Raw genomic sequence first — 19,342 nt, forward strand, 5'->3', positions numbered from 1 at the left:
TTCAGGACCAGTCTAAAAACCATGCCATCCAAAAAAACCGTAATGGAAATGTTCTGTATCTTTGTTGTCCAATAGAGTAGTCACTCAGCACATGTGGCTATTGAGCACTAAATGTAGCTGCTAGTGTTAACTGAGGAACTGCTTTTTAATTTAAATATCTATATGACTAGTGGTCCTTACTGGACACTAATTTGCAAAAAGTCGGCTCTTTTTATCCCTCATCTTTGATACTCTGCCCCACTGAGTTTGCTATACACAGGCTTAATTTAGCCTCTTCATTTACTTTTCTTGAAAATCTGATTTGACTTTCCCAGGAGCTCTTCAATCATGATTATGAATTTGCCTAACATATTTGAAATTAACCAGAAAAGGTAAAGAAGGTCTGAGTTTTTTTCCCTGATAGAGTTCCATAACCTTGTTGTAAAGTTGGAGGTGGTACTCCTGTCTTTTTATATATGTGTGTGTGTGACGCATAAACAATATTCCAATTCTTATGAAACTAAATTTAAATAAATTTGAGAAGAGGATATATCTTAGTTCAACAAATTTGCTGTTATTTCCTTAATTTTGAATCACATTAAATATGTCATTCTATTTGTATTTCAAAAAACACAGAATATTTGAGCAAAAATATTACTGCATTTATTTTCATACAGATAACGTTGCTACAAGCATCAAGGAAAAGAAGAATCCCAAAGCTTAGAACTGGATCACTTGGCCCTTTCTCTTCTTATCTCCTCCCAGTTCAAAATGCTTGCATCTTTTAATGGCCAGCATCCTCTTGGACCTGCAGTTAGGTTCGACACATTCAAGCCTCAGCACAATCTTCTTTGTGGTTTTAGCTTTCTTCCGGAAAATTGGCTTCGTCTGCCCACCATAGCCACTCTGCTTCCGATCGTAGCGCCTCTTTCCCTGGGCATACAGGGAATCCTTGCCCTTCTTATACTGGGTCACTTTGTGAGGCTGATGCTTTCCACACTTCTTACAGAAAGTCCTTCGGGTTTTCGGAACATTGACCATCTTTGCAGCAGGGCTGTCAGCACGATGCAAACTGGTAAAACATTTAAAATTACAGTGGCAGACAAACATTTTTGAATAAAACGTTTTAAAAATTCAGGAAAACATTACAGCATTACATGTATCACTAAGGTATAGACCCACCAAGTACTCATTTCATATAAGAATAAATTACACAGAAAAGTGCACACCTTTTGGAATGCTTAAATTATTAGAGCATGTATAGAATGAGACTCAATAAAAATTAGCATGCAATGCAGCAGCACAGGGGGCTCAGGAGCCAGTTTCCCCGTACAAAGCGAGTTCCTTTGGAGTTTAATTTACTGTGGCTACCCCAAAAGAAAAGAAGTGGTGTCTATCTAATTTTCTTTCTCAGAGAAGGCCAAAGCTAGAGCCTCCGGCTCTTCCTCGCACCCTCTTCCCCCACGTTCTAGTGCCCGGGCATTCCCGGTTCAGCGCGCGATACAGTGGCTACGGCCCGCCTACGCTCCTTCTCCGGGAACCAAATCAGTCTGGTTTCACTTTTCCTCTCAGAAGCACAGCCACCCGTCAGAGCAGCCGTGAAGGCTGACGTGTCCTTAATATGTGCCTCCCGGCCCACTAGCCGCCATTCCTGAGCCCCTTTCCAAAGGGAGAAGCCAGTTCTTTAGCTCTAGCAAACCAGGCAGCGGGTCTCGCCCTCCAGTTCCCACAAGGGCCTCGTCCATCCCCGGGTTCCCAGCACTGGAGGCTCCTGCTGAGACGCTACACTACCGTCTTAGCTCACCGGCAAATTCGGCGTCCGCGATCCTCGCCTGGCCTCGCCTCGCCTCGCCTCGCTCGCGCCTAACAGGAAAGGGAGGAACGAGGCGGAAGCAGGAACTGTGCGTGAGCGACAGTACTAAAGGCCAATAGGCAGCAGGCAGCGGCGGCCTGGCGTCCCCGGACGCGTCCGGGAAGCTCCAACCAGGGGCCCAAGGGGCGGGCCGGAGGGGTGTGGGCCGGAGGGCCGCGGCGCTCCGCGGGCCAGTCGCGGGTTGTCAGAACGGTCGCCGCCGGAGTGGGGCGAGGCTGCGTCGCTCGGTCTTGGCGGTGTAGGGCCCGTGTAAGGATGAGAGCGCAGAGGACGCAGGGCCGCTGGAGGCGCAGGTAACCAAGCGGGAGTGCGGTGGGGCCGCTGCGGGGCTTCTTCCGGGACCCTTGCTGAATGGAGAGGACCGAGGCGATGCCGAGCCGCGGCTCCTAGCCGCGGGGCCGCTGCCCGAGCTGCAGCTGCCAGGCGAGGATGTGTGGAGCCCGGGCGGCGCGGGGGAGCTGAGACCCTTCGGGCCCCAGGACCCCCGGGGCCCGGGATGAGTTAGCTAGGGCAGCCGCGGGGTCCAGTTCCGACTGCCTCAGGCCAAGGCGACGGCCGCCACCCGCCCGCCCCTTCTGTGCAGAAGCCGCTAGCTCCTTTTCGCGCCCGCCCGCCAGCGCTCCCGGCCCTGGAGACCATGAGGTTCCGCATCTACAAGCGGAAGGTGCTGATCCTGACGCTCGTGGTGGCCGCCTGCGGCTTCGTCCTCTGGAGCAGCAATGGGCGACAAAGGAAAAACGAGGCCCTCGCCCCGCCGCTGCTGGACGCCGAGCCCGCGAGAGGTGCGGGCGGCCGGGGCGGGGACCATTCGGCTGTGTCCGTGGGCATCCGCCGGGTCTCCAACGAGTCGGCGGCTCCGCTGGTCCCCGCGGCCCCGCAGCCCGAGGCGGACAACCTGACGCTGCGGTACAGGTCCCTGGTGTACCAGCTGAACTTCGACCAGACGCTGAGGAATGTAGATAAGGCCGGCTCCTGGACCCCTCGAGAGCTGGTGCTGGTGGTCCAGGTGCATAACCGGCCCGATTACCTCAGACTGCTGCTGGACTCCCTCCGGAAAGCCCAGGGCATCGACAGCGTCCTCGTCATCTTTAGCCATGACTTCTGGTCGACAGAAATCAATCAACTGATCGCTGGGGTGGATTTCTGTCCGGTTCTGCAGGTGTTCTTTCCTTTCAGCATTCAGTTGTACCCCAACGAGTTTCCAGGCAGCGACCCCAGAGATTGCCCCCGAGACCTGGAGAAGAATGCAGCTTTGAAGATGGGATGCATTAATGCTGAGTATCCCGACTCCTTTGGCCATTATAGAGAGGCCAAGTTCTCCCAAACCAAACACCATTGGTGGTGGAAGCTGCATTTTGTATGGGAAAGGGTCAAAGTTCTTCGAGACTATGCTGGCCTCATACTTTTCCTAGAGGAGGATCACTACTTAGCCCCAGACTTTTACCATGTCTTCAAAAAGATGTGGAAGTTAAAGCAGCAAGAGTGTCCTGAGTGTGATGTTCTCTCCCTGGGGACGTATACGGCCAGTCGCAGTTTCCATGGCATTGCTGACAAGGTAGACGTGAAAACTTGGAAATCCACAGAGCACAATATGGGTCTAGCCTTGACCCGGGATGCGTATCAGAAGTTGATTGAGTGCACGGACACTTTCTGTACTTACGATGATTATAACTGGGACTGGACTCTTCAATATTTAACTGTATCCTGTCTTCCAAAATTCTGGAAAGTGCTGGTTCCTCAAGTTCCTAGGATATTTCATGCTGGAGACTGTGGTATGCACCACAAGAAAACCTGTAGACCATCCACCCAGAGTGCCCAAATTGAGTCACTCTTAAATAATAACAAACAGTACTTGTTTCCAGACACTCTAACTATCAGTGAGAAGTTTGTGGCAGCCATTTCCCCACCTAGGAAGAATGGAGGGTGGGGAGATATTAGGGACCATGAACTCTGTAAAAGTTATAGAAGACTGCAGTGAAAAATCACAATTACAAAAGCAAAAGTGACAGTCTTCTATTTTTGATATTTGTCCAAACAGGATAAACAATTGAATAAAAAGGGTTTAGGAACTGGTTTCTGCTTTAATACAAAAAAAACAAAAAACAAAAAAACAATTCTTGTAAAAGATGTCCAAATATAGTAATCTTTTCCTTCTATGTCTGACAAAAATTTAAACAGAAGTTTTCATTTCAGGAGTTGGGTTTTAAAGTTCAATCTGTATCAGCTAAAGGTAATCATTGTTAACCGGTAAAAGAAAAGAGGAGAAATTTTATTTAAATTGCATCTCTTAATCTTTTTATCTGGAACTTTGTACACTTTTCCACTTTCAAAACTTATTTTAAGTACAGCAAACTTTATTTAAAATTGTCATAACAGTAAAAAGTATTACAATAGAATCATTAGAGTATTAATGGAGCAAGCCCAATTTCACTCGACACGGTTACTAGGAAGGGTTTGCTTCGCTGGTTTTATAATTCAAAAGTTATGTTTGTTAAACACCCTATCAGAACAGACATTTTCAGTATTACAGATTCCTGTATTATTGTGTTAAGATTTGCCTGTGCTTTGGAACCTTCATAGAACACACTTTCTTTTGGAATGTATTTGATAAGAAAGTTGAAACACTGTTTTCACCTCAATGTAGAAATACAGTGGGTTTTTTTTTCTTTTAGTGCTGCCAAAATAAAATAACTCATTTTTGCATAAAAAGTTCCTAATCATTTTGTAGAAGAAATTTTGTTTACTCTTTATACCAAAATTCAGTAAAGGCATTCTAGAAGTTTTATAGTTTGCATTGTATCTTCATATGAACCCTTTGTACATCATACAACTGAATTTGAATTAAAGAAAACCCCACTCTTGACAATGCATTCCCTTTGGAAGAAACTGGCTTTCAAATTAGCCAAGCATAGCTAATGAACAATAAAAAGCTGCCTTGTAAGTGAAATACAGCCTAAATTGTTTTCGAGAACCAGCAATGATAGAAAGTTCAGTCATGCTACAGTGAAACATGTTCTAGTGCTGGCTTTATTTTAACTGAAATCATACTTTTTAAAAAGGCACACACAATAATAGGAAACAGGCTTAAAATTTATTCTATATTTAATGTGGAAGTTTCTCTTAACAGTATATAATTGCATTCAACCAGAAATTACTCAAAGATTAATTTGTGTAGATATGACATCATTTCAACCCCAGGGAAATTATGTATTAATTGGACAGTTTTGAAATGATTTCATCAAATTAAGAGTCATTATGGTGGAAAAATGCATATGGTCATTTTAGGTGGAGCAAATAGTTCTCTTATTTTATGTGCTACCTTTATATTACCCTCATAGCCCAATCTGGTAACAGATTTTAGAGGGGTTATAAATATAAATCACGATGAATTGCCAGGTTTTGTACTACCTTTTGGTGCTCTGATCTGACTTTCCCCAGTTCAAAGGACTAAAGAGATTAGGTAATTTCCAAGACTAAGGTAGGGCCAGACCTTTGAATTAGTATCTTTTTTTGAAACACATAGATAAATCATCATGGCCTTGGTGTCAGCAATTAGATCAACAAATACTTTCCTTTCTACATTCATGCTGTATTAAAAATTTTTGTGAGAAAAAATTTATTCGGATTTTCTCCTGGCCTCCAATAAAAATATTATTCCACAAAACTAATAATTTAAGATACATTATCTGCTACCCTTTTTTAGATATTGCAAGAAAAACTAACTAGAAACGTGACTGGCTGTTTTGTTTCCATGTAATACAGCAAAGACAGTTTTCCTATGGGAACAAATTCCCAGATTTTTTATTGTTCTAATATTAGTAAATGTAGGCTGGCTGGCTGGCTGGCTGCATCAGTTGGAGTATGTGACTCTCAATATCGGGGTTATCAATTCAAGCCCCACGTTTGGGTGTAGGGATTACTTAAAAGCTTTTAAAAATATTCATAAATGTATTCTGTAAGACCAAGAAATGTCTTAATACTCCAATAGTAACTTCCAAAAACATCTTTTAAGAAGTTCAATTTTCAAAAGTATCACTATATAACCTGTATTTTGTGTGTGACAGACATGAGAAGAGTGAAATACAGAGTTGAAGCAAAAATACTAAATTTCATTCAGTGTATTTGTATTGTAATTGTTTGGGTCGTTAATATTGGTTGGTAAACTTCTAAGAATCTCTGTTTCAAACATAAATATGTTCTATTTAGTGAAACTTATAAACGCATAGTTTTGAGATTCTATCCCACCACACACACATACTGATTAATTTCCAGTTAATTGCATTCTTGAGAATTTTTGTAACAGACACAACTTAGTGAATATTTACTTTAAAACTTTATTAAAGTTATGGTAAAGAAAAGAAGCCAAAAACAAACAGAAGCAAATATATACAGGTTGTATTAAAACTATATGTTTAATAACCCTCCATTAGAAAAAGTACACATCAGAGGAATCACAAAAATCACCATAATTAAGGAAACTCTGTATAAATTATACATGCAAAAAATATCGCCAGTTTCCCCATTAGAATCAAAATTGAAAATTTTAATTTTATACTTTCTTAAGTACTTTGTTTTACAATAATAGTTAACAGAAAAATAATCTAAGTCCAAAAAACTTTACTCTTAACTTTTAAATTCTAAAATTATATAGAATTAATCCAAGTCATACAGCAAAGAATTATGAAAACTGAATGCACATTGAGTCACATGATCTTTAATAAACTGCACACTACCATCCTGCATATTGGTTTCTTTTATGTTGTCAAGACCAGGTAAATTGTGAACTGTTGTTTCGTTTAGTAATGATTGATGGTCTCCATGTAATTCTTTCTCTTCTGTTATCACTGGTTCTTTTAAATTATCTTTTTCCTCATTTGAGTAAACGGGACTTTTTTCTTTTATAAATTCAGGTTCCATTTTTGACTCAGGTTGCTGAGACTTTCCAAATAGCATGTGAGAAACATCAAGAGACTCTTGTTGCAAGCATACAACTGAACCACAACCGTCTGTTTCTAGTACTTTAACTGCCACAGATGAATCAGAATCAGTTGTTGAGGCGGTAGGATGTTCTATATTTTCTTTTTCAGTTACAGGACTTCCTTCATTGACTTTTTCTTCCTTTTCATGAAGCTGCTCAGAGTTACTACATTCTTGCAACTAGGTCAAGAGAAACAATAAATTAAGAATTCTTTGAAACAAATAGAAAATTAAATTGTAGTACTCTCTGGGTATAGATTTTTTTTTTTAATTGTGAGGGAACAACCCTTGCAGAACTGTGGATTTCCAGGCTTCCCCCTCAAAGTCATCTTCCAAATGCTGCCAGTTATTTTTTAATAATGCAGACAATGCAAACCTGGCATTAATTCTTGATTAATTCCTTCCAGTGACTCCTCATCTCCTTCAAGATAAAATAATCCTGGCCTACCAACCCTTTAGTAGTCTTTCTAATAAGGTCATTCTTGAATTTCTTGAGTTTTCTTGAATTTCTGTGATTCTTTAGATCCACTCCCTCCCCACATTCATATATAAATCAACTGTGCTAGTTACTAAATTATCTCTGTGTCCAATATTGAAGACTAAAAATAACCAAACTAGGGGTAGGTGGGTGGCTCAGTGGGTTAAACGTGGGCTCAGGTCATGATTCCACAGCCTAGGGTCATGGGATAAAGCCACACATCGGGCTCCACCCTGAGCAGACAGCCCGCTTAAGAGTGTCTCTCCCAGGGCAGCTGGGTGGCTCAGTCGGTTGAGCATCCAACTCTTGATTTGGGCTTAGGTCATGATCTCACAGTTTGTGAGATCAAGCCTCGCATTGGGCTCTACACTGACAGTGTGGTGCCCGCTTGGGATTCCCGCTCTTCCTCTCTCTCTCTGCCCCTCCCCCAACTGTGCAGGCATGTGCATGCAATCTCTCTCAAAATAAATAAACTTAAAAAAAAGATGCTTTCTCCCTTGCCCCTCTCCCCCATGCTCGCTCTCTCTCTCCCTTTCTAAAATATAATTAATTAACTAATTAATTTTACAAAATAACCAAACTTATGGTTCAACTAGAAATAATGAACAAACAGAATGACACAGCTCCTTCCCACGGTTTGAGAGTCAAAAAGACTTGTTTGTCCCTGGACTGGTACTCAAACTTCCTAAATGTTAGTCTCACTCTATTCCTCAATGGAGAGTTACTTTGGGATGAAATGAGATCTGTGTGAAAATAAATCACAAAGTGCATGGCACACAGTAAAATACATACAAAGAGGTCTTTACTCCTAAGTCTTCCCAGATACTATGTACATTTGATTTAAAGTTATGACATCAAGAAATCAAAAATTAAGATATTGGTCAGGCTTTAACCTGGTCCTAAATCACTACTCTACAAAGTCCACCAAATCCTTACCTTTGCATGAATCTGAATCTTACTATCAGTAACCTGAAGAACTTCAATTAATGGTGGGGTTAAGGACATTGTCTGTTTAAATGGAGAGCTCAGGACCTCTTCAAGTACCTCATTAACATTTTCTTCATTGACAAACAGCTTTTCCTAAAATAAGAGAAAAAAAATTCTGCCTCATAAGTCATTCTTGACACATTTGATCTAAGAACAGCTCGTAAAAGTTCTTAACACAGTTCAGGATTATACTTTTAAATGTTTAATGTTACTCCTATGCTGTTTTGGCAGAAGAAAACAGTATTGAGTAGTTAAGAGTAGCAAGAGTATATACATATAACGGCAAAGGCGCTAAAAGAAAAGTCTTTAAAAAATCCTAGTTCCTTTTCTAAGTCTCTGTTAACAATCTGAGATAATCTTACTTATAAATGATATTTTTCTTTCTTTTTTCTCAATATTGTATAAGAATAACATCACCACTAGGTCTAAATGCAGTCACAGCTATAAAATGTAATTTAATTTTAGAATACTTCCTAATGAGTCAGCTAAGAAAAATACATGACAGGATTTATTCAAATTTTGTGTGACCAGTTTGCGTTTTAGTTCTTGGCCTGGTAACAGCCAAATATAATATTTTACTTGAGAAGTAGATTCTAATTTTACACATTGAGATAATCCAGCGTGATACTAGCATATAGCTATTTATAAGAATGAAATAGATTTCAAGAGACATAGGAAAGATTTCCAAACTACTATTAGGAAATGCATAAATCACTTTTACCAGACTCTCAAACACAAAGCAGTTTGTGCATATTCATGTGAAATGAATATAGGTATATAGTTAGGGTGTTGAAGAGATAACCATATTTAAAATTCATAAAATCAGTTTATTGTTGCCTGAAATAAAATACTTACATAAAAACAAATTTCCAAATAAACACAGTTCATTATTTGGTCCAAATAGGAGGGCAAAATCAGAAAGAGACAAGTTTCAAGTTCCCTTATTTTATACAGTATCTACACTTGTGAACGCCTACCAAAGTGAACCTTGGGTACAGAAAAATCTTACCCAAAAATTTGGAGTAATTTCATTCCTATTATTTTAAGTTCCAGAATAACTGATGATAGAAACATTCCCCAATTAAAAGCATTTCTAAGGTTCCTGTCTCTGGAAAAACACATTCATTGCACAAAAATACACCAAATACTTTAGTCTTTAGTAAACCCAAGGGAAAGTAATATTTATAATGGAAATGGTTATGATTAAAATATAGAGGATTTGCATAAGCTTGCCTTATTCTAATGGCTGATTTTACTCTAATAAAATATATTCAATTTAGTGGTCCTGTATCTCTAGGAAAATTTCCAGTGGATATTTAAGGCTTTTATAAATAATATTGTACTTATGTGTAAAGTAACAATTCTGACCTTGACCATCACAATCCAGTCTCTTTATAATTATTTCCATATAATGCATATAATTTAATCACTATATTTTCTATGTCTACCCACCTATTACTCTTGTGATTTTAAAATAATTTTACTTTAATACTTAGAGACTAGTCCAGTGAAGTGTAAAGAAGAATAATTGAGTATTATGGTTCCATCAGCCTTAGCAAATGTGATGACTAATGAAGTAATTATAAATCTATTTCAGGCATCAAAGATGTAACACACAGTTGCCCTAATCCCATTTTGGTCTAATTTCCTTGCTAAAATAATGTTAGCTTTCTAGAAAATTAGATTAAAATATATTCTTTAGTATTCTCTCAACTGCTTATCCATAAAGCCTTCTTTCCAGTTTTAAGTTATTTTTACATTTATTAAAACAATTACAGGGGCACCTGGCTGGCTCATTCAGAAAGGGCATACGACTCATGATCTCAGATTGTGAGTTCAAGGCCCACGTTAGGTGTAGAGATTACTTAAATAAACTTTAAAAATAAGTAAAGAAATAAAACAATTACAGGAAAAAACTGCCCTTTCCTAAATGTCCCCCTTCTGATGATATAAACAGTCAATTTCATATTATATTCTCACAAAGTATTTTACCTAGTCCTGGCTTATTTACTATTTTGGGATGGTTTCAAATTAACCACTTCTCCCAGAAGATGCCCCTCATAAAATATAACTTATTAGCAAATATCTAGGAAAATAACAGGAAGAGGTGAAAATTTCTGGCAAGTTAAAGCCCAAGACCAGAAAGTTAATTTTCAATATATACTCTGCAACAAGTTTTATTTCTGGGAATTAGTACTTCGGTACTATTAATTTTTTTAAAAAAACTGTAAAATTTGAAGTTCTAAGGAACTTTTTAAACTCATAAATTAACAACTGGTGGTTTGCATTGAGGTATTCATCTGTTACATGTAATTTTTTTTAGCTTGTAACAAATTCAAGGGTTAGAATCTGAAATTCAAGAACCTCAATAACCTTGAAAGTGTAGTAGCAACTACAATAGAACATACTATTCATGAAAACTGTATCCTGAGTAAACTAGATAATGCTCAGCCCCAAGTTCTAGAGTACCCGCCCATAAGAGGTGTAGCTGATCTTGATGTTCAGTTTAACAATATTTATTCAGTTAATCCTTCAACGAGGGTGGCGGGGTGGGGGGTGTTGGGGCGCCCCCCATCCCACGGTTGAAAACTCCACCTACAACTTTTGACTGCCCTAACGCTTAACTACTAATAGCCTACTGCAGATTGGAAGCCTTACTGATAACATAAAGAGTCTATTAACACATATTTTGCATTTATACTATGTCCTTATAATGTAAACTAGAGAAAACAAAATGTTATTAATAAAATCATAAAAGAAAATACATTTAGGGGCACCTGGCTGGCTCAGTCAATGGAGCCTGATGTTGATCTCTGGTGGTGATTTCGAGCCCCAGGTGGGGTATAGAGATCACTTGAAAATAAAATCTTAACAAAATACACTTAAAGCTTTTCAAAAAAGATCTGCTTGTAAGTGGATCCAGGCAGTTCCATCTTGTGTTGTTCAAGGGCCAGTTTTAATAGTAAATTTTAAAAGTGGGACGGAATATTTCAAATATTAAGAATCTAGAAAGAACTGTTACCTCCAAAGAATCTTTGTTTAAACCGTAATACCACTCTCTCCAATGTCCATGGCATTCTGGAGATTTGGCCAGTTCTATCACTGCATTGTTTGAAGAAACACTAACCACAGGTTCTTTGGTATTCAATTTATTCTCTGGAGCGAATTGCAAAAAGAAAGAATAATAAACTAAGTCTTGGGTGGAGAAGCACAATTTGTACCGGAAGGGGCTCACATCCCCTTGAAGGCTTTGCGGTTGGATCCGAGGCACTTGAATTAGCAGAGTCAGGGATTCTTCATCCTGATTACACTGCAAAGGAGGACACAATGGTTCCCTGCTGCCCGTCCCGGGACGACCCATGGCTCGATCAGATGGAACACCTTCCCCGATCACGCGCGTCTCAACACTGAGATCTCCCCGCGCACTCCCTCTTCCTGCAGAAGACCCCCTGTCAAGGTCCCCAGATGAAGTACAAGGGGAGCCTCCTCCACCGTCCCCAGGTGAGCTCCCTGCTACGGAAGGCGGCTCCTCCTCGATGCCCGTGGTCCACACAGCTTGCTCGTCCAAGGCCCGCTCCTCGGGCTGGGAGACAAGCTCCTCCACAGCGGCGGCCGCACTAGTGCTCGGTAAATCCGCAGCGCCAGGGAGCCTGGGTTCCGGGCCACCAATCCCGGCACAACCCCCTGCCGGGCCCGCCTCCCCCTCGCGAGCGGAAGGGCACGCCGCGCCGTCAGTTCCGGGTGTGTAGACGGGCTCTTCCGGCTCCGCCGTGGGTATCTGGCGCGCTGGGGGTAGTGCCACGGGAAGCGTGACCACCAGCTGTCGCCGGGCCTTGTTGAACTGCGCCTTGCCGCGGCTGTCGTCCACCGGGTACGGGAGCGAGAGCCGCAGCCGGTAGTCGGGCTTCCTTGAATCAAGGCACAGCCGCTTTCCCGTCACCTCCAGCGCCGCCTGCTCGGCAGAGCGCAACAGCGGCAGCTCGATGGTGACCACCAGCTCCCGGGGCACCGGACTGGGGGCCGAATCCCGGGAACAGCGGTAATCCTGGAGGTCCACGTGGTGGCGCTGCACCACGCTGTAGCGAGGTTCTGTGGGGGCGGGCTGCAGGACCGCCTCCGGAGGGGAGGGCGCCTGGGTCCGGGGGACCACAGAGTTCCCGGCCACCGCCGGGCACCGGTAGGGGTAGGGGAAATCGGGGAGAGGGCTCTCCGGCTCCCCTTCGGGCCGGGCCGGGACACCCCCGGGCAGGGGTGTGCGCAGGACGGCGGCCTCCGGAGTCCCCTTGTACCCGATCTTCAGAGTCTTGGCATTCCTGCGGTCTAACTTCACGCCGAACTGCTTCTCGATGGCCTCCAGGGCCGTGGTGTCCAGCATCTGGCGGAAGCGCTCGTGGCGCCGGGCTAGCGTGAGCGCGTCTGGGTGGAAGACTACGTCGTAGACAGTGTAGCGGGTGCCTCGGCCCCCCGCGTACTCGCGGCCGGGAGCCAGGCTGTAGGGCAGGGACCACTGGCTGCCGGTCGCCGCGCCCCCAGGGCCGGGTCGGCTGCTGGGCGCGCCCACCAGTGCGTTGCTGCACACGTTCACGAAGCAGCGCTGCGCCCCGTCGAGGCTAGTGCGCAGCACGTGGCCAGGTTGCGGGTGTACGAACCGCACATCCACTCCACGTTCACGCTCTAGCGCGGTGATTTCCTCCTCGTAGCGCCGCCGGTTCTCGGGGTCTGTGAGCTCTTCTGCGTACTCGGAGAACATTCGCCGGAACTCCGGGTCCTGGAAGGCGGAGGTGAGCCGCTGGACCTCTTCTCCGCTCAGGTCCAAGTCCTCCAGCGACGAAGAGGCTCCCGCCTTGGCCATCCTGCCCCGTGGCTCCTGGCCTTCGAGCCAGGGGAGATTTACCCGAGACCAGGTGGTCGGGACGCGCGGTGCAGTCGCTGGTCTGCGGAGAGTGGGGTGGTGGCGGAGTTCGGTAACCGCCAGAGAACGGAGCCTACGGCAGCGGCAGCGCGTGGTCGTTGCCATAGTGACACTACCAGCACCCGGGAGGAGGGGCAGAAATTGGAGTGGGATGGTGGAAATGCCGCAAATAGCCTCTTAGTTTCTTCAAATCAATCAATTACTCTACATACTGCATTTTTAGATTCCCGTGCCATGGTGCAATTGCTTATGCAGAATAACTGTCATAATAATTGTTGTAATTTCCAGTATTTATGTAAGTTATTGTTCACAACACTTCAAGGTAGATCTGATCACCATTTCACAAAGACTATGGGACCTGAGAAGTTACCTGACCAAGGTCACTTAGCTAGTATACTGGCAAGCTGTAATTCAGTTTAAGCTTATCTACATTTTTTTAAGTTTATTTATTTATTTTGAGAGATAGAGCAAGTGGGGGAAGTGCAGAAAGGGAGGGAGAGAATCCCAAGCAGGCTCTGTGCTGTCAGCGTGGACCCCACTGGGGGGCTGGAACCCACCAACCCTGAGATCATGATCTGAGCCGAAACCAAGAGTCCCACTATAACAGACTGAGCCACCCAGGTACCCTTAAGCTTATCTACATTTTTTTTTTTTTTTTACTTTACACCAACATTTCAGATTTCTGGATATGTCACCGGTTTGCCCTATAAACAACTCACATTTGGGGCAAGAGATATGTGCAAGCTATTCATATATGACCAATGAGCAATAAACATGCAGGACTGTTTAAGTTGATTGATTGATTGATTGATTGATTGTAATCTCTACACACCCAGGGTGGGGCTGGAACTCACAACCCCAAGATCAAGAGTCACCTGCTCCTCCAGCTGAGCCAGCCAGGTGCCCCAGGACCTTAATAACAAAAATGCAACTGTAAGATCCCATATATCACTGATCAAAATGGCAAAGGCAGTTTTTGCAATTACTGTGTTTCCTTGGGGTGGTATAGAATTTAATAAAACCTTTCTAGAGAGTAGTTTGGTAGCTATATCAAAAGCCTTGAGAAGATACATACTTTTTTCATCTAGCAATTTCAAATCTAAGAGCGTGGTCAAGGCAACATTACCCATAATTCTCAAGGTTTGGGAACAATCTAAGAATTCCAACAATGAGACTGGGTGAGCGGATTTAGCTACTGCCATACAATGGGATTCTGTGCAGTCATTCAAAGTGATGTTTTAGAAGAATATTTACTGACTAAGGTAGTTATTAATTGGTAGTTATTAAATCCAGTGATTGTTAGTTTCTGTTCTCATTTTGTTGAAACTGTCCTCAACATTTAACACAGTTAATGTTGGCATTACCTCAGTGGCAACACACTTTCCAGGTGTCTCTCCTACCTCGTGAGACACTTGACTCTGTATCATGTTTTGTAAATGTTTGCCTCTGTTCCGCTTTGCAGTAGAAATGCCTCTGGGCTGGAACCCTGTCTCTTCTCCATTTACATTCTCTCCTTCACAATATATTTACACTCACAAATACCAGCCTTATATATCAGGTTCTAAACACCGGACTCCTATATCCAGTTATCTATATGAAGTCTCAGTGTGAATGATTTAATGCTTAAGTCCCTCAGGTTTGAAATGACCAAAAATCTAACTCCTTTCCCAGTCTCTGCCCCCATCTTACAATCTCTTGGCAGCATTCAAAAACAGTTGACTGCCCCCTCCTTGAAACCTACTTTACTCTTGAAGAACTTCATGCTCTCCCATTTTCCTCCTCTGCTTATTCTCTCCTGCCGGGTCTCTAACTGTAGGAGTCACCCAAAGTTTGTTCATCAGCCCTGTTATCTAACTGAATTTTTAGGGGACACCTGGATGGCTCAGTCAGTTAAGTGTCCGACCCTTGGTCTTGGCTCAGGTCATTGTCTCCCAGTTCATGAGATTGATCTCCGTGTCAGGCTCTGCACTGACAGCATGGAGCCTGCTTGGGATTCTCTCTGCCTCTCCCTGGCTCATGATCTCCCCGCCCCCCCTCAAAAATAAATAAACATTAAAAAAAATTGCATTTCTTTCCAGATGATTTTTTTTTTTTTTTTTTTTTTGGAGAGGAAATGGGCCAGAGAGCGGCAGAAAGAGAGAGAATCCCAATCAGGCTCTGCACTGTCAGCGTGGATCCCGATGCAGGGCTCAAACTCGTGAACTGTGAGATCATGACCTAAACTGATACCAGGAGTTGGTCACTTAACTGACAGCCATCCAAGTGTCCCTCTTCACAGATGATCTTAATCAAGGCCACAGCTTTAAATGCCATGTAAGTTCAGATTCATTCTTTGAACAGATATTTATTGCACAGTTGCTGCACCTACTGCTTAGATGGCTTAGGCACTGGAACACAACAAAATCATTGTGCTCCAAGGATGTGAAGCAACTGACACTCTAGTATGCTGGAAGTATCTTTTGGATTAATCACTTTGGAAAATTTCTGTTGACTGTAATGTATATCTTATGACTAGGAAGTTCTACTTCCATGTATATATCCAACAGAAACATATCTCTATCAAAAGACATACACTAGAATGTGCATATTTATAATAGCAATATTCGTAATAGACAAACAGTAGAAACTACCCAAATTCTCATCAGTACTAGAATGGACAAATAAAATGTGTATATCCACACAATGGACATGAATGAATAATGTGGATAAATGTTATTAACAAGGTTGTGTGAAAGAAACCAGATGCAAAATAATACATATCATATGATCCCGTTGTACAATAGGCAAAGCTTGGCAAGATAAATCTTCCTGCTAGAAATCAGGCTAGTGATTGTCCTTTTGGGAGGAGTAGGGTGTTGGCCTGATATCCACTAAAGCAAGTGAGACAGCTCTGACAACATGCCAACTCCTGACTGGCACATGATTGGAACAATAGTATCATGCAACAATACTTAACACCTTAGAATTTTCTATTCTGCTGTGACCTATTTATTTTAACCCACTGATGAGCTCAACCTTCAATTTAAAACACAGCTCTAGATACATGATCTTGTATAACTTCTGAAGTGTGGAGTAAAAATTACTGTTTAGTAAGGGAGTAGAAGGGAAACAATACACTATGGAGTGAACTTGTCTCTGACCTTTACCAGCTGTGTGACCTTGGCAACTTATTTAATCTCCCTGTTCCTGTCTGTTCACTTACAAATTAAAGGTAATGGTGACCTAACGGAGCCTAAATAGCACAGTAAGCACTTAGCTTAGTGTCTAGCATGGTAAACATTTAACAATGTATTAAAGAATTAGAGTGGCAGTTTCCTACCCCTTTCCAAGCCCAACCACCTTTTTTATTCAGGCTTGTCTAAAAATAAAGCCCAAAGTATAAGAACAATAAAAATGGAGCTTTACTAGTTGAATATGGTAGGAGGGGGCCTACGCTACATGGAAAACACACGAATGTGCACAGGGTCAGAACTGAAACATTCCATTTTAATTTTACCCTGCCTGTGGCCCCCTCACTCTACGAAAACACAGCAGATTCCACAATAGATTTTAGTGATTGAATGATTGGGACCCAACTCATCTTAATAGGTGTATTTTATAGAACACAAGATTACAATTTCTGTGCTTGTAAGGCAGAGAAAGCAATTCATGGGCATAAGCCAGTCTGTAATCATGTCGTCTTTGGTGCAAACTTTGGTGATTTCAATTAGTCACCTGTGCTTGAATAAACACGGGATGCTTTTCCTGACAGTACGGATTTCTCCAAAATGGCAGACTGGGCTAGGCTTCCTGTGTGGCCATGACTGGCTGATGGCAGAACAACAGCAGGTGCTGCCCTTAGGTGGGCCTGCGTGCTCCAGTCTGCACTTCCTGTGGATTCCCCACCCGAGACCAAGTGTTTGCTTTTCTCATAGAAGAGAAATCTTACCCACTCCTGTCTTGTGAACTACCTGGCCCCTGCTCGAAGGCACACCTTCCTATGACAGGGCCTCATACCCAGATTTCTGCAGTGAGGTGGGCCATGCTCCAGCTGAGTAAGTACCAAGTTGGGGAGCACAACAACCCTCTGATTTTTCCCAAAGCAGCCCAGGATACCCTCTGAGTGCTCCTCCTCTACTGCTCCATCTTTCAGACTTCTGCTTTACGTTTCTGGACAACACTGATTCCCACCCAGTTCTAGTTACTATCTTGTTGCCTGGTTTTGGCAACTTCTCTGCTCATAGTTAACTACCCTGCTTCATTTCACTTCACCTTGCTAACTCCTAAATGCACCCTGTCTTTCTAGCCATTAAATGTAAAAATCTCGTATTGAGGAGGGCACCTTTTGGGATGAGCACTGGGTGTTGTATGGAAACCAATTTGACAATAAATTTCATACATTAAAAAAAAAAATAAAATGTAAAAATCTCAAAAAGTTCATTTTATAGAAACAATTATTTGTTAAATGAAGGAGTTAATGAATGAGGGAACACATTGTATCAATTTCCATTTATAACTTTCGACCCATCATCTTTCATAGGTAGCTCTCGTTCTCATAACTGGACCAACAACCTTACAGTGTTTATTTCGCTACCACTTTTAAGGCCCAAATTGTACATTTTCCAAGCAATATATATATAGCATTTGACCTTATGCCTTGATTTCTTCTTTAACTTTTTCTAGGTTATTCTTTTTTTTTTTTTTTTTTAATGTTTATTTTTTGAGAAATAGAGTGTGGGCAGGGGAGGGGCAGAGAGGGAGACAGGGGATCTGAAGAGAGCTCTGTGCTGACAGCGAGGAGCCCGATGCCGGGCTGGAACTCAAGGGCCATGGGATCATGACCTGAGCCGAAGTTGGACAGTTAACTGACTGAGCCACCTAGGCACCCCTCTTTAGGTTATTCTTGAAATTAAAGCTAAATCTTGCTCTTCTAACATCAGGCCTCTACTAATACTCTCCCCAAATTTTCCATCTTCAAACCACTTCTTAAGTTGCCACTTCACTCTTAACTACTAATTCACTTATCACTATGTTCAGATTAAATTTCCTTGAGGAATTTTCCTTTCAGTATGTCATTTTTATTTTTTATCAGTCTCTATTCTCCCAAAAGCTAATTTTCTTTCAAAGAAATGTCTTCCATTCCAGGCTGTTTGTAATATTAAGATACTCTTACATTTGAGAAATTCTTTGTACCTCTAACAACTTCCTGTCATTCAGATTCATTTCTAGGCTATTATTGCAATGCCATAAACTAAAAGGTAAGTGAGGGGATGGTATTAAAATAAACACTGTGTCTTCTAAATGTAAAATCTAGGGGGACTATGTGTTTTTAAATTTCCAGTGCCAGAAGATAATTATGAAATTATCATAGTAATATCCTGACACAAAGGTTTTCACTATTAGAATAAATTCTGTGACTTGAAATTTAAACAGTTTGAAAATTGCTGAATATACCATTAGGACTCTTATGGTGATAAAAACCCAAGTTAGACTAAAACAAGGGTTCAGAAAATTTTATAAATATTTGTACTTTTCTTAAAATGAATATTGGTATATGGCTAGACAATAAATAATTAAACCTTTAAAAAAATTTTTTTTTAATGTTTATTTTCGAGAGAGAGAGGGAGACACAGAATCTGAAGCAGTCTCCAAGCTTTCAGCACAGAGCCCAAAGCGGGGCCTGAACTCAGGAACTGTGAGATCATGACCTGAGCCGAAGTCAGACGCTCAACCAACTGGGCCACCCAGGTGCCCCAGAACTTCAGTTTTTAACCATAAATGTATAATCAGATTATATCTTCATACATACTTTCACATGTTTCTTAAGACTATGCAGAAAATATTTTTGCTATAAAATCTTGTAAAGTGTACCATGTTTATTATAACTTAATAACAAAATTCCATAAAATACAAATTTAAGAACATTCTGAGTTTATCATAATTTTATTGTAACTTATCAAAATTACATAGATACAAAATTAAGCAGAAACTGATGAATTTTCTGTCTTTAGATGGTCTTAGAATCTCAGAAACCTTGAAGTTTGCTGAAAATAGAAATTCATAAAATTAAATAGTTTGGAAACCTAATTTATTATATATTTCTTAACATTTAATTGTAGTTCATTTTAAAAATAGGTCATTACATGAACATTGTTCC

General features: G+C 41.8%; 4 protein-coding genes and 1 long non-coding RNA gene across 8 annotated transcripts in view; 2 read left to right on the forward strand and 3 right to left on the reverse strand.

Moving 5' to 3' along the window:
• Nucleotides 1-619: 619 nt before the first annotated feature.
• Nucleotides 620-1,898, reverse strand: RPL36AL (ribosomal protein L36a like). Its single transcript, XM_019451897.2, has 2 exons — nucleotides 1,784-1,898; nucleotides 620-1,051 (listed from the first exon to the last, which is right to left on the reverse strand). Exon 2 carries the CDS (start codon nucleotides 1,018-1,020, stop codon nucleotides 700-702), a length of 321 nt encoding a protein of 106 aa, XP_019307442.1. The 5' UTR covers nucleotides 1,021-1,051; nucleotides 1,784-1,898; the 3' UTR covers nucleotides 620-699.
• Nucleotides 1,899-2,011: 113 nt separating this feature from the next.
• On the forward strand, nucleotides 2,012-6,594 carry MGAT2 (alpha-1,6-mannosyl-glycoprotein 2-beta-N-acetylglucosaminyltransferase). Its single transcript, XM_053889387.1, has 2 exons — nucleotides 2,012-2,145; nucleotides 2,436-6,594. Exon 2 carries the CDS (start codon nucleotides 2,490-2,492, stop codon nucleotides 3,828-3,830), a length of 1,341 nt encoding a protein of 446 aa, XP_053745362.1. The 5' UTR covers nucleotides 2,012-2,145; nucleotides 2,436-2,489; the 3' UTR covers nucleotides 3,831-6,594.
• On the reverse strand, nucleotides 6,167-13,333 carry DNAAF2 (dynein axonemal assembly factor 2). Of its 2 annotated transcripts, none has more exons than XM_053889386.1 (3): nucleotides 11,422-13,333; nucleotides 8,244-8,387; nucleotides 6,167-7,009 (listed from the first exon to the last, which is right to left on the reverse strand). In XM_053889386.1, exons 1-3 carry the CDS (start codon nucleotides 13,309-13,311, stop codon nucleotides 6,506-6,508), a joined length of 2,538 nt encoding a protein of 845 aa, XP_053745361.1. In that variant the 5' UTR covers nucleotides 13,312-13,333; the 3' UTR covers nucleotides 6,167-6,505. The 2 variants fall into 2 exon arrangements, with proteins under 2 accessions (XP_053745361.1, XP_019307435.2); XM_019451890.2 differs by having other exon boundaries at nucleotides 11,317-13,331.
• LOC128773007 (uncharacterized) lies at nucleotides 13,000-16,432 on the forward strand. Its single transcript, XR_008417186.1, has 2 exons — nucleotides 13,000-13,075; nucleotides 15,317-16,432. It is a non-coding gene; the product is annotated as an uncharacterized LOC128773007 (long non-coding RNA).
• Nucleotides 16,433-19,109: 2,677 nt separating this feature from the next.
• The window catches only part of POLE2 (DNA polymerase epsilon 2, accessory subunit), a 31,285-nt gene continuing 31,052 nt past the window's right edge, over nucleotides 19,110-19,342 (reverse strand). For all 3 annotated transcript variants that reach the window (XM_019451893.2, XM_019451892.2, XM_019451891.2), the window contains exon 19: nucleotides 19,110-19,229. In XM_019451893.2, the coding sequence (XP_019307438.1) occupies nucleotides 19,211-19,229 (19 nt within the window). In that variant the 3' untranslated portion in view covers nucleotides 19,110-19,210. The remainder of the gene's footprint in view (nucleotides 19,230-19,342) is intronic.

The sequence above is a fragment of the Panthera pardus genome, unplaced genomic scaffold (assembly GCF_024362965.1).
Source record: "Panthera pardus isolate Hobbes unplaced genomic scaffold, ASM2436296v1 HiC_scaffold_24, whole genome shotgun sequence".
NCBI classification, from domain to species: Eukaryota; Metazoa; Chordata; class Mammalia; order Carnivora; family Felidae; genus Panthera; species Panthera pardus.